This window comes from Cyclopterus lumpus, chromosome 11, assembly GCF_009769545.1.
Source record: "Cyclopterus lumpus isolate fCycLum1 chromosome 11, fCycLum1.pri, whole genome shotgun sequence".
NCBI classification, from domain to species: domain Eukaryota; kingdom Metazoa; phylum Chordata; class Actinopteri; order Perciformes; family Cyclopteridae; genus Cyclopterus; species Cyclopterus lumpus.
In genome coordinates this window covers 3,958,714-3,972,897 of record NC_046976.1, presented here as the reverse complement: position 1 = coordinate 3,972,897, position 14,184 = coordinate 3,958,714, and the positions used below count along the sequence as shown (strand labels likewise).

General features: G+C 44.7%; 2 protein-coding genes across 4 annotated transcripts; both read right to left on the bottom strand.

The window, feature by feature from the left end:
* Positions 1-477: 477 nt before the first annotated feature.
* tekt2 (tektin 2 (testicular)) lies at positions 478-4,377 on the bottom strand. Of its 2 annotated transcripts, none has more exons than XM_034545298.1 (10): positions 4,179-4,377; positions 3,190-3,352; positions 2,932-3,057; positions 2,496-2,701; positions 2,254-2,397; positions 2,012-2,126; positions 1,762-1,869; positions 1,471-1,614; positions 1,281-1,360; positions 478-1,012 (listed from the first exon to the last, which is right to left on the bottom strand). In XM_034545298.1, exons 2-10 carry the CDS (start codon positions 3,343-3,345, stop codon positions 808-810), a joined length of 1,284 nt encoding a protein of 427 aa, XP_034401189.1. In that variant the 5' UTR covers positions 3,346-3,352; positions 4,179-4,377; the 3' UTR covers positions 478-807. The 2 variants fall into 2 exon arrangements, with proteins under 2 accessions (XP_034401189.1, XP_034401190.1); XM_034545299.1 differs by lacking the exon at positions 4,179-4,377 and adding an exon at positions 3,896-4,106.
* Positions 4,378-4,857: 480 nt separating this feature from the next.
* On the bottom strand, positions 4,858-13,472 carry usf2 (upstream transcription factor 2, c-fos interacting). 2 transcript variants are annotated; one of them, XM_034546129.1, is made up of 11 exons: positions 12,837-13,467; positions 12,074-12,117; positions 11,658-11,773; positions 8,882-9,001; positions 8,384-8,540; positions 8,175-8,262; positions 7,805-7,849; positions 7,268-7,326; positions 6,992-7,083; positions 6,484-6,612; positions 4,858-6,219 (listed from the first exon to the last, which is right to left on the bottom strand). In XM_034546129.1, the coding sequence occupies exons 1-11, from the start codon at positions 12,872-12,874 to the stop codon at positions 6,130-6,132; spliced, it is 978 nt and encodes a 325-aa protein (XP_034402020.1). In that variant the 5' UTR covers positions 12,875-13,467; the 3' UTR covers positions 4,858-6,129. The 2 variants fall into 2 exon arrangements, with proteins under 2 accessions (XP_034402020.1, XP_034402021.1); XM_034546130.1 differs by lacking the exon at positions 7,805-7,849 and having other exon boundaries at positions 12,837-13,472.
* Positions 13,473-14,184: the final 712 nt, after the last annotated feature.

The window sequence follows — 14,184 nt, the reverse complement described above, 5'->3', positions numbered from 1 at the left end:
GTAGGCACAGCTACGGGAGCAATTTTGGGGTTAAGTGTCTTGCCCAAGGACACATCAGCATTGGCTAGCGGAGACGGGGATCGAACCGCCGATCCTCTGATTGAAGGACGATATATATACGTCATATATATATATACATACATACATATATATTTATACACACATATATATATATATATATATATATAAATATATACACATATATATATACACATAAATATATATATATAAATGTATATATATAAATATATGTATACACACACATATATACATAAATATATACACACATAAATATATATATATATACACACACTATATATATACACACACATATATATATATATATATATATATATATATATATATATACACACACACACATATATATATATATATATATATATAAATAAATAAATATATTCATATTCATATTATCAAAATTATTATTTTTGTGAACATATATTCAGACACCAGAAATATCTTCACGACTAAATGTTTAATTAAGACGCATATAATCCACATTATAGTTATTTTGTGGAATTTAAATAGACACAGAATAAGTACATAATTGATTATAAAACACAACAAAGAGCAAATTAAACACACAAAAGGTCGAGACAGGTCAGGAGAATACTTTTGAAATAAATAGATAACATTGTGTTTGGTCCTCCAGCAGTAATGGGGACGATTAATTAACTTAAGACTTTAAGAGAGTTGAATGAATCTCAAGTGTGGACAGAAAGTCTGAGCTGAACATGAAGGAATGTGCCGAGTTGTTCCCTCCCACAAACTGGAGAGCAGCTCATCTCACTGAGCCAGCAGCTGCAGGTTGCTCCTGCCGCTGGAGTTGGTGAGTGGAACCAGCAGCACCGGGGCTTTCTCGCTGCAGGTGGGTGGAGCGAGGCGGGAGCGGGTGTTCATGCTTCGTTGTTCCAGAGACAGGGCTTCCTGTTTCCCGGAAAGATCCTGCAACATGTGGGAATGATGGCGCTTCATCTTCTGCATAGAGTGCCTGAGCAGCGGGGCGGGAGCAAAGCATGGGGGAACGTTTTAGAGGGATTTCTTTCCAGGGTTTTGGCATTCAAAACAATCCAACTGTTAGTTACATTTTTCATTGTGTTTCATTTGCCGGGTCTCAAACAGCGTCATGTACAGTACACGCTGTAGAGTAAACTCGCAGAATGAATGAAAGTTATCTTTAACGTCGTTGAACGAGATGTTTGATGTCCCTGTATGTGCAACACGTTCACCAATAAGATCCACGTGGGGATCAGACTTACTGAGCTTCAGACAGCTTCTGTTTCAGAGCCACGATCGTGGCCTCCAGCTGATGGACTTCATTAACGAGGCCGTGCTGCACCTGCAGGCAAACGGGAAGGGAAAAGATAAAGGTTGCATGAATGCGCAATGACCCCGACCCTGACCGAATCACGACCGCCGCCTCCCCTGCTAATATTCTATATTTCAAACCTCGTCTCTGCACAAATCCATGCCAGGCCTGTTGGTCCTGTTCTCCAGTCGCGTGTGAGCCAGTTTCAGGGAGGCCATCTTTCCCTGCAGATCTGCATCCAGCCCGTGGATGTCTCTCTCCATTTCTGCCATTTCATCTTCGGTCTACAGGCAGAGACACTTAAACTATAAACAGCCATCTTTTGCCAGCTAGGAACATGGCTGGATTTAAACCTGCTGCAACCTCTGCACGTTTTCTCTCAAATCCACAAACAATACAAAACTGCTATTATGAACTACTTGATAACTCACATTTCCTATTTGCCACTCGAGCTCGTCGCGGGCCTGCTCTTCGTGGTGAGTGCGCTTACGAAGAGCAAACTCCGTGGCGCGGCGCTGAGCGTTCAACTCATTCTGCAACTGAGGAAAACAGGATGGAGAAGGAATGAAGTGCCGATGTGCCGCGAGAGGAGAAATGAGTTGACGTCGCCTGCATCACTAACTGTGTTTCCTTCAGGCCGGAGCGAAAGTATACAGACAGGTGGATCTACATCATGCACACCTGGGTTCTGGTGAGGCTCAAGTCCTCCCTCATTAGCTGGGACACCTGCATGGCCTCCTGGGCACGGGCCACATTGTACTGGCTGAACTGGACCCACTCCTGAGGGGTGGAGGAACTACAACAAGGATATTTCAGCCCTTTAAACTAAGGAGGCTTGTGTTCAGCAGGAAAGTTGGGAAAAACAAAGCATTACTTCATCATGCACACACACAGACACACAGACACACACATCCCGAGTTTACCCCAACGGCACGCGAGTTGGGTTGGTCTTCAGGGAGATCTGAGGTGACTTAATAGTAAGAGACAGGCACGACATGTCAATGTCCAGGGCGTCCATCTTGTTCTGGAGGTCAGCGGTCAGCTGGTGCCGAGCCTCCTGCAAAACACTGGGATCGAGAACATGGAGCGGTTGTCAAGAGGAGAGAAAACAACAACAAAGAAAAAGCCTCAGCAAGTGTTTGCCTCCCGCCGTAGCTTCCCGTACCACAGGTGCTCGAAGGCCTTGTCAACGTGCTGCTGCAGAACCTGCTGCATCCTCTCAATCAGCTCCACCTCCCGCTTCAGCTCTTCGTCCACGGGGTCGGCGGCCAGCTCGTACCCTCGCCGCCCGTCCCTCAGCGTCAAGCATTCACTGCCGACCTCCAGGGGAACGGCAGTCGCAGCCAGGGCGTGCTCGGTTTGCTCTTTGGACTGTCCCAACACACATCGAGGCCGAGGTCACCACACCGTCGGCTCTGTCAGACTCAAGCAACATCTATGCTCACAGTTCTCTTGGAATTTTAATATTGAACTGATTCCAGGAATATTGATACTGACTCAGGGAACCACACACATATATAAAAAAAGGCTGACATCTTTGTACTATTATAAACATGGAATGAGACAAACTGAGTCGTTTCGGAGGTCTTTGGATAAATCACCAAGGTCAGAGCCTCCATCTCTTCATCCACTTTCTGTGCGCAGGTTTCTAGCTCCTCTTTCCAGCGGGCGACATCCCACGCCCGGTCCCTCAGCCTGCGACAGGTATCGCTTTCATCCCAGGTCGTCTGCGGAGGGAAAACACACCATATTAAGTAATGCGTGGACAATGCGTGGCGTTGTGTAATATCCTGCCTGCTGGAGAGAGACGCCGACCCGCTTATGTTTTCCGGGAGGCCTCCTCGCCAACACGGACCCACCTTACAGTCGGTCTCGCTGCGCAGCGACCTCCCCTCCTGCCGGATCACGTTGGAAACCAATCGCTCCCGTTGGGCCGTGGCAGAAAGCTGGTGGTTGTTGCCGTTTGACTCGGACACACTGTGCCGCAGGCCGGGCTTTGCAGGAAGTGCAGACATCCCACTGCTGCAGCGACACGAAAACACACCGAATTTGTCGAGCGGTCACATGTGCAGGATTTGTTTTGTTTTTTTTGGGGGGGGGGAATTAGCATATTAATACTCTGGAGGTTCACGGTGAGCAGAGGCACACCAACAGAGCTACTTTGGCAACAGAAAGAGATGATGCAGCAGAAGTAGTCGATATGCAACATTTGAGACGGTTCTTCAATCATAGTTTACAGAGTAAAATCATCATGTCATAATGTCACATGACAACTTTTGTACTTCTGTTTTGGGCTATGCAAAATAATTTTAATTGAACCATGTTACTTTCAAAAGAGGAAAGAGAAAGCATTCGGCCCGAAAGACCGAGAAAACACTACAAGTTGACACATGATGTACAACATACGACGTGCAGTATAGGAAAATTAAGTTTCCCTAAAAGCACTATACGCTTTAATTGGATATTTCCTGTTATAGTTTCCCAAGTTTCATGTGATGCACTATTAACCAAAAAAAGTGCGTGTCTTGCTCTAAGCCTAAAGTTTGACTATTGTAGGACAATTACCTTGTTGAGTGACTTAGTTATGAGTGTAGTGTTCCCATAAACGCGTCGTGTACGGTTAGTTTGAATGCAGCCTTTTAACTTCACGTGCCGTGTTTGATACGTTTGCTAGGAGACGCCACAAAGAGCACATCACCGTTCACCTTGACGAGGCCGTAAAGTGACCGCTACCTGTCGCAACACGGCACCGCTAGCCGCGGGTTACGCAGCTGGATTTCAAACACCGTGACGTTAACAAAAATAATAATAATTTGAGTTTCAAAGTTTCTTATTGAATTCTACTCACCGGAATTCTAGAGCTTTCAGAAGAGGCCGGCGTGTGCTTGTTCTTCCGGACCGGGTCTCCGACAGCAACGAGCGCTTGAGCCGTCTCCGGGGCAACGGGGCTCACAACGTTCGCGTCAACTTCTTTAATGATTAAAAACACAGCGGCAACTTTCGTGACGTCACTCTCCGCGAAAACCGTAAAGACGGAGCGACGGTCACGTATTAACACATTATTAACGGCACTATGCAACACATAGAAACTCCAACTTCTGCGACGTCATTATGAATTTTAGCGGTATTGATACCTCAGAAGTTTTTTGTTTTTTTTAAAATCACCCTTACTCTCATAGCTGATACACGTTCTATATTGATAGGTGTGAAATATGACACCCAAAGTGTCGACCAAACGTTGTCAGGAGAGGTAATGACCAAGTACACGATAAAAGCATCTGCATATTAAAAGGTATTCATATATTCATACAATAATCAACAACATGTGTGCTCCTGTGTAATAAATACTATAGGAGCATTATATATATATATATATATATTTTTAATGCCCATCACGTGTCCTAGAACTTGGTGTGAAAACATTTGATATTTGAAAAACCAAAGCCAGAAGAGACACCCATGTTTCATTTGCTCCCCGATGCGTCTCGCTGCAGAAACACACAGAATGGACCTGCGGCGAACAACACTAGGGTATAAACAATTGTTTTATTGGAGTATCAGAATTAGTCATGCCAGTGGTTATAGTTTGTTCTCTCGCTCCATGCTGTGGTGACTTTCAGTGTAGACATAAGCTGGTTAGTTACAACCATCATCACTCGCATCCGGACCGCTCTCAGCGCATTCCTGACCGTGGTCGCTTTATGGTCTTCTGTCCCAAACGTTTAGAGATTAGGGAAGTGTGTGTGTGTGTGTGTGTGTGTGGGAGGGAGAGGAGAGGAGAAAATAAACAAAAACAAAAGAGCCACCTCAGGCGTCAACTAAGATGCAGCAATACTAGTGAGTCAAACCAGAGGCTGGTCTCAAACCAAGACCTCTCATGACTGAACCTCTCTTTCAGTGACGTATTAAGCAGATACACAAACCAACCCGTTAAAATGAAGATTCCCCACCATGCAAATCATCATTCACCTAACGAGAGAGAACTAAACGGTGTGAAGACTGAACCATTTGCCAGTGCACGATCCCGATTACCTGAGCTATGTCAACGCCTAGATTCTCCCACTGGCTTCTGTTCAGGCTAAACGTACAACCTGCATGCCTGTGCCATCAAATCTGAAAAATATGATAGATTTTATATTTACCGACCTTGGATTATGTTGTCAGTATAAAGAGGCATAGATTTTTAAAAAGCTACCTCAACTTTCCCACAGATCAACGATATATACGCGCGACCCACTGTAATATTTAACTATCCTTGGTGACAGATGAGGGGGATGAGAATATCTGATTGGCCCGTTATGAATTTGTTGCTGGGGGAAGAAAAGAAGAAAAAAAAGAGTTAATTCTACAATCAGCTTTCTGTGCACACGTTCCTTAAACACTAATAAATTAAAAGCAAAGTGGAGCCATCAGTCGAGTCACATTTAGTCGTTTCAAATAGTCAACAAAAAATAAAATGGTGAAGTCGTTAAAAGGAAATTTCTCTGTGGCGGGTTCATAATTTAAAAGTAAAAAGGAAAGTTTGGCGCAAGCGTGGTGGTGCTGTGCGGAGGTCGTATTCCTTTTCACGCAGAGGCGAGAGGTCCATCGAGCTACACAGTAAACGCATTTAGAGCGTTCGGCCTCGGAACAGCTGGAGGAGGAGGAGTCCTTCAGCGGTCTTCTCCGTGCGCGTTTCTTCTTGCGTGGTCCAATTTCAGATGGAGATTGTCTCTCGTTCTATTCCTTTCCCGATATTGTTCAGGTGGCGGGGACGATGCGACATTGTGCTTGTGGCGTTACGCGTGTCCAGTCCACGATCACTGTGGCGTCGCATCTCCGTTGACCTCTACGCCGTGCTGCTGCAGCTGCGCTCGAAGCAGCGCGTTGTCGTTCTTCAGCTCCTCAATCTAGGAGGCAAGAAACAAAACAAAAAAAAGGAGGGATAACTGGGAGTCACGGAAACGAAAGAGGAGATTCATATTTTATTTCTCTCCTGAAAATTAGATATTTTCTTTGGCAAACACGTTTCACAACGTGAATCTGATCATTAATAACCAAGTTACTGTCATGACATTGTTTTATCACTCAGCAGAAAGACAGACAGCAGGAAGAAAAGAGAGCTCCTGGACCACTTTATTTATGTCTATATACATATTTATGTAATTGTTCACCTGTTGTCTCAGCAGCTCGTTGTCCATCTCGACCCGCTCCACCTCTTTGTAACTCTCCTGCAGTCGCTGGTTGCCCTGACGCAGCTCTCGGATGTAGTCGCACGCTTTGGACAGGATGCCTCCTTTACTCTGAGAAACACCGCACATCCAGATGTTCAAACTAAACAAATGGGCCAAACATGACTCAGCACTTCCAAACATCTCGTGACTAAACCCATTTCAGATTCCTCCAGACCATTGTTTGGTTACACGTTGGGCGATATCGGATTGATGAACCCAGTATGAACACCAACTGCCACATTTCCAGAGACTGCGAGTCCGTGGCTGTGGTTACAACAGCTGTCTTAAATATGACTTTCGACATCTTTTATGCATGCGGTAGGTGAAAAGACAGGATGCTCCGATTCTTGCATCCAAGGGAAGCCTTGGACACTATTTCACATTGCTTTGGAAAATGTCTTTTAGAGAATATTATTGTTCCGAGGGCCGATTTGTGCACCGCACTCACCGCTCCAGTTCGGCTGTCTATGCTACAGTCGGGGATGATTTTGGAAAGTGTGACAATCCAGTTGTTGATCTTGTCTCTTCTTCGTCTCTCCACTGCGGAGAAAAAAAAGAAAAAGAAACTGGTTTCAACTGGAAAAACAATTGTGAAAGAAATAAACTGCGAGTCCTTTTATTTTAAATGCAGAACTTTCAGATGGAACTTTTATCTTTTACTTCAACGATCATCTCACACACACACACACACGCGCACACACACACACACACGCGTGGGGCGTACCTTCATTGTGCTGTGCTCTCCGCCTCTCGTCTCTGGGCGCCCGGGGACCCTCCACCTTCCTGTCAAGACACAGCAAGACAAACTTGACAGTGAAATTATTAATACTTCAGACTCTGTGTTAACCAAATATAGAACACCTGACTCAGAAACCAGGAAAAGAGAATATACATCATCAGATGCATCAAACTAATTCCTTTTTGCCGTTATGTTGGGCTGGTTGACGAAGAGCCCAGATGGTCCTCTAACTGGTCTTTATTAGCCTCGGGGAAGAAGGTGCAGGCACAGCTGAACCTTCGGGTTCTCTGAAGGACTTATGAGTATTAGTTATTAGCCTTACAGTGCCTTCTTTCCTATTTAGTTGCAGTAAAATCCAGTCACAGGTATTAAGCCTCAAGCTGCCGGTTAATTAAAACCCGTCAACATACAATGATTGACAGGAGGGTGCTCGTGATTGATTAGTGAGCCACCAGACGTCTGTCTCTACAACACATGGATGGGGTGAGGGAGGCGGGGTCATATGTGAAAGTTTCTTCTCACCAGTTTGAACTGCCATGCTGCAACATCTCGCTCTCACCAAGGTCTCTGGGGATGGCAGGTAAGTAGGACAGAGTGTGGTTTTCAGATGGTGGACGTTTTAAATTATTAGTTGTACTTTTTATTTTTAGGCATCTTCATTTGTACACACAATGACAAAACTAATCATTCCAGCAAGGGGAGGAAGAGGTAAAGGACATCCGATCCACCGTGAAGTTAACATGGGAGAGGGTGGGCTGGGGGGGGGGGTGAGAAGTCGGCCAAACACGTGGAGGGAGGGGGTGAAAAGAAAGAAAGAAAGAAAGAAAGAAAGAGAGATTTGGTAACTTCAGGGATGGGAGGAACGTGCTGGGAAGTGTTGGGTCATACTCACGCAGTGTAGGTGTGTGTGCGTGGCGCGATGGTGCGGGGGGCCGTCGTCTGCAGCACCTCGGGGGGGCTCATCATCACGTAAAACTGGCCTGGTTTTTTTTTTAAGAGACAAAGAAAATGAGGCCAAAATGAGGTTCTCCCCTGGAGTGATGCTCGACGTGCACGTTTGGCGTGACTGAAAACCAGGCGGGGCAGCCGCCGCTTCCTCACCTCCCGCCTGTGCTATCGTGGGGTCGGCGGTGGCCTGCACGGACACGGCCGTCCCATCGCTGACGGTGGTGGCAGGGAAATAAGCGAAGCGCGTCTCGCCCCCCACCGTCTCGCCGCCGGGACTGCCCCCGTTACTGAAAGGGTTCTGGATGACAGCCTGGCAAAAGGCGGAGGAAGCGTTTTCTTTAAAACCCAGAAAGCAATTCAAAAATGCATCTAACAGGGTTCAGTTTTAACAGACAATATTATTCTAAGCAATTTAAGCAAAAAAAAAAAAAAAAAAAGATTTTTCTGAGGAAACCAATTAGTTTTTTCTTCTTATTTATATTTTTTACGATTGCTCTTTAATAAGGCAAACATATGTATTATCCGATTAATTGATAGAATACTTGATTACTAAGATAATCAATAGTCCAACCCTCCGCTATCCCTCACTTCCTCTTCTACGCAACGCATTTGCACCCCGTGGGAATTCGACGAGTCCCTCTCCGGTCTTACCTGAGCCACAGCCTGAGGGGCTCCGGCGAACGCCGCGCTGGAGACGACGCTGACGGCTCCGGTCCCGTCAGCCGTCGCTTCCAATTGGTCGTCGGTCACCTGTACCACGCGGTACGTCACCTGGGGGCCGAGCAGAGAGAAGACGGTTTGATCTTTAAAGAGAACACGCATTACAGATGGAAAAGAATACATGCAACTATATGCATACATGCCAACATATATGCAAATAAAACGTGTACAATTGGAATTAAAAAAAAAGTTGAAAAAGTACTCCCATTCAAATTAGTCACTCTGAATTTCCCTGATGCAAAGATAAATATTACATACACAATCTTACATACATACACACACACACACACAATCTTACATACACACACACACACACACACACATTTACCAAAGGACTTGCAATCATCTACCGGCACACTGAACTTCAACCTGAAACTAAACGTTAGCTAAACCCCTCTGCCGAGCGTCCAATCGTAGCTCAGCTTCTGTAACTCGGTATGGCAGGTCTGTCAAGCTCTGGATTCACGCACACGTTGAAGAGGAGTGAACGCACATGTTGAAGAGGAGTGAACGCACACGTTGAAGAGGAGTGAACGCACACGTTGAAGAGTGAACGCACATGTTGAAGAGGAGTGAACGCACACGTTGAAGAAGAGTGAACGCACACGTTGAAGAAGAGTGAATGCACACGTTGAAGAAGAGTGAACGCACACGTTGAAGAAGAGTGAATGCACACGTTGAAGAGGAGTGAACGCACACGTTGAAGAGGAGTGAACGCACACGTTGAAGAGGAGTGAACGCACACGTTGAAGAGGAGTGAACGCACACGTTGAAGAGGAGTGAACGCACACGCTGAAGAGGAGTGAACGCACACGTTGAAGAGGAGTGAACGCACACGTTGAAGAGGAGTGAACGCACACGTTGAAGAGGAGTGAACGCACACGTTGAAGAGGAGTGAACACACACGTTGAAGAGGAGTGAACGCACACGTTGAAGAGGAGTGAACGCACACGTTGAAGAGGAGTGAACGCACACGTTGAAGAGTGAACGCACACGTTGAAGAGGAGTGAACGCACACGTTGAAGAGGAGTGAACGCACACGCTGAAGAGGAGTGAACGCACACGTTGAAGAGGAGTGAACGCACACGTTGAAGAGGAGTGAACGCACACGTTGAAGAGGAGTGAACGCACACGTTGAAGAGGAGTGAACGCACACGTTGAAGAGGAGTGAACGCACACGTTGAAGAGTGAACGCACACGTTGAAGAGGAGTGAACGCACACGTTGAAGAGGAGTGAACGCACACGCTGAAGAGGAGTGAACGCACACGTTGAAGAGGAGTGAACGCACACGTTGAAGAGGAGTGAACGCACACGTTGAAGAGGAGTGAACGCACACGTTGAAGAGGAGTGAACGCACACGTTGAAGAGTGAACGCACACGTTGAAGAGGAGTGAACGCACACGTTGAAGAGGAGTGAACGCACACGTTGAAGAGGAGTGAACGCACACGTTGAAGAGGAGTGAACGCACACGTTGAAGAGGAGTGAACGCACACGCTGAAGAGGAGTGAACGCACACGTTGAAGGAGTGAACGAGAGCGACTGGAGAAAGTGCAGCAGTCAGCAGTCTAAGAATTCGGAATGCGTTCTCTAGCTTTCTTCCCGAAACCAAAAGGGCATAAGTGTAAGACTAATGTTAGCGAATGTTTGAATAGGGTTAGGCTGACCACCTATGAATGGAGGGCGTTTACAAAACAAATAAATGTCATGGAGTCAACCAGTGTGGACTAATCTCTCAGCATCGGCCTTGCAACGTTCATGGTCTAAACAGTAGCTGGTGTGTCGAGCTATTTTTAAACCATAAAATGTCACTTTTTTTATAGATTTTGTCAGATGTGTCAATATTAACACCAGCAGTGATTCATCACAGCGCAGTCATACCGAGTTTAGCTGACGCTAACCAGCTCACGTTAACACAAATGGGCCATATCGTGAAAGCTCTACAAAACTGAGCATGTTTCTGTCACATTAGACTAGGGTTGCAAAGGGGCGGAAAGTTTCCGGTAAATTTCCGGAAAGTTTCCACAGGAATATTGTATCGGGAATTTTGAAAAAAAAAAAAGTTTATTTGCAAAAGCATATAACAGGGAACTTAAATGTAGTTGAGAACAAGACTATGCACGCCTAGCTCAGCTGGACCCTGAATGCAGCTGGTTGGGAACATTGTCTGACAGAAACATAAACGTTTTTGTACGTCTTTGTCATCAGTGTTGCTTCTGAACGTTTCAGCCGTATGCCTGGCAAGTGTGAGAGCGCCGAGTTGCGTAGAGGCCAAGAACGGTATTGCAGACAGAGAGATTTAAATTATAGCTCGCAACATATTTTTTATTCAACGTTCATGTTTTTGTTGTTCGATGAAAGAATAAAGTTCTACTCACAAAATGTCAAAAATGTCATTTTTAAAAGTTGTATTATAAATGTTTACATGCATGTCTGCTTATGACAAGGTAAATACAATTAAATTACCCCAAAATGTCCAGTTTATTCCTGTTAATTCCCGTATATTCCTGTTTATTCCCGTGGAAAGTTTCCAACGTTTTTTTTTTTTTTTTTTTAAATGAATGAGACTTCCTGAATGTATGGGCTGAACTAATTAACCAACCAACCAATATATAAAACATATTTTATGTAGGAGAGTAGCTAACTAACATATTATCATGTAGAAGGGTGGAACTAAACTAACATAAAACACACTGCCCCATGCTCACCTGTCCTCCACTGTTCTCAGTGCGGAACTGGTACTGCACATTGTGGTCAGTGAACGCAGCCTGCGGGACACCAGTGATGGTCACGGCAGTCTGCTCCTCCGTCCCCACCGTCTCTCCTGCAACCAACAGGTCAAGGTGTTTCACATGTGTGGAGGTGCACCGGGGCAGAACCATCAATTAAAAAACACACGCGAGAGGAATGCAGCACTTCTGCAAGAAAGACCGCAGAAATGCTCAAAGTAGGATTATCATGTTTACAAGAATATGGGTTTAAGATCAAATCTCAGTTCTTACGAGTAAAAAAAAAAAAAAAAAAAGAGGCAACAACCTGAATCTGCAGCACATATCTTTACATTTAGAAATTAAAAACAGATTTTTGTTTTTCACTTGTCAGGATAAGAAAACGAGGCTCCCACCTTCCTGTAACTGCACCACCTCTTCCGTTTCCTGTTTGTCGTGACTAAAAAAAACAAAACAAAAAAGAGAAAAAAGAAAATGAATCAGCATGAGTGTATTAATGTGGATCCAGATCTCAGTTGTGGGTGAACAGCGCCCCCAGGTGGTCACGAGGGGGACACTACGGATAAGACATAAATAAAAGTGATGCATAACGTGCAAGCGTGACAGATATAATGTTTACTGCAACTTCCAGGCGGAAAACTGCAACTTTGATCATCAAAACCGAAGCTTTAGTGGTTTGATTTACGGCACTATGAGAAACTAACTTAACAATCAAATATAACTCTTAATAACGCCTCTTAGTTAGAGTTAAGCATTTAAATCCTAAAAATAAAAACGTACCGTACAGTAACAACACAGTGCTAATAAATAGCGCCCTAATAATATGTATACGATTTACAGCGGTGCATTTCTTGTCAGGTAAATAAAACAGCAATCGTGGTGTTACAGATTTGCACAACGGCGCAGTTTATTGCTGAAAGAAATGTATTTACGGGAGCCGAAGAGCACCATCAACCCCACGGAGGAAACTACTAGAAAAAAACCCCGAAAAAAACCCCCAAAAAAACAGTGCACAGATATCAAAAGTATTTTTTTTTTCAAAAAGGTATCATGCAGTGGTTGTGAACAGAGCATTGGTGTCGCGATGAGAAACAAGGGCTGTGTACGTGTGTTTTAGGCCGTGTGGTGCCGAGCAGGAAGCGGCCGGCAGCCTCTCACCTCGCCGAGCTGTCCAGACTCTGCTCCAGCAGATCCATGGAGCTTTCTGCGGAGGGACACGAACACGCGGATATTCAACCACACTGATTTACGGAGATGGAAGCGCTGATCACGGGGACAAACACACGGGTCATGTGAGGAAGACAGTCCAGGACACGTGAGGCGGCGGCCGGGCAAGGAGCTAAAATGGAGGCCGCTGCTGAGCGGGAGGCGGTCGACTGCGTCTGTGCGGAAAAAAAACACACACAGACTAAAAAACAACCCCTCTGTGGGTGTTTGCGCGGCGCGGCGGAGGCGGCGGTGCTCCGGTCCGTGGAGTAATGTCGATGAACGGGTGGAAGATCATTTCCTGTCAATTCGTTCGCTGGGAATGTGTTTGTCCTTGGGTTTCCCTTTTTTATTCTTTCGCTGCTCCGCGGCGCACAGCTGCTGTTTATCCGCGCAGAGCTGCGGGCTGCGACATGCGGCCGATAAGATACGGAGTGGACTATTTTGTTCGTTTATAATGTGACAAAAAACACGAGTGCGCGTCTTTTTTTGGTTTCGTTTGGCTTCTGTGAGCCGTCAGCGGTCGTCACCCAACATTCACACCACGCGGTGGTTCGAATGGATCCGTCGTGTTTATTCACGGTTTATTTCTGCATTAACACTCCCACGCGCGTGGATTATTTGCCTTGCGTGTTTGAGACCGTGTCATCTATATTTATAAATGTAGGCCGGCCTTTTAATGCGTACATATCTGACGGACATATCGCTGACAATCAGCTCCTCGGCGTGCTCTTTTCCCCCCTCACTTCCCTGCCCAGGTGACCACGGAGATCCAATACGGGTTTTCCCACAAACCACATGACAGGGATCGTCCACGTCGAGCCGCAACCGCTCGCGCACACACAGGCTTTATGTCGCGTTGGGACAACTTTTACTTCAAAATCAGTTTGTGTGCGTGTGTGTATATATGTATATATATATATATATATATATATATATATATACATACATACATACATACATACAGAAAAATAAATATATATATATATATATATATATATGTATATATATATACATACATACATACAGAAAAATATATATATATATATATGTGTATATATATGTGTGTGTGTATATATATATATAAATAAATAAATGTATGTATATAAATACATATATAATATGTATAAATTCAGATATTTTATTAAAAAAAGGAATTTATATATAAAATGATGTATATATAAAAATGATGTGTGTATATATATACATATATATAAATACATACATGTACATACATATAAATACATATATAATATATACATTTTATATTTTATAAAAAAGGACTACTATTATTATATAT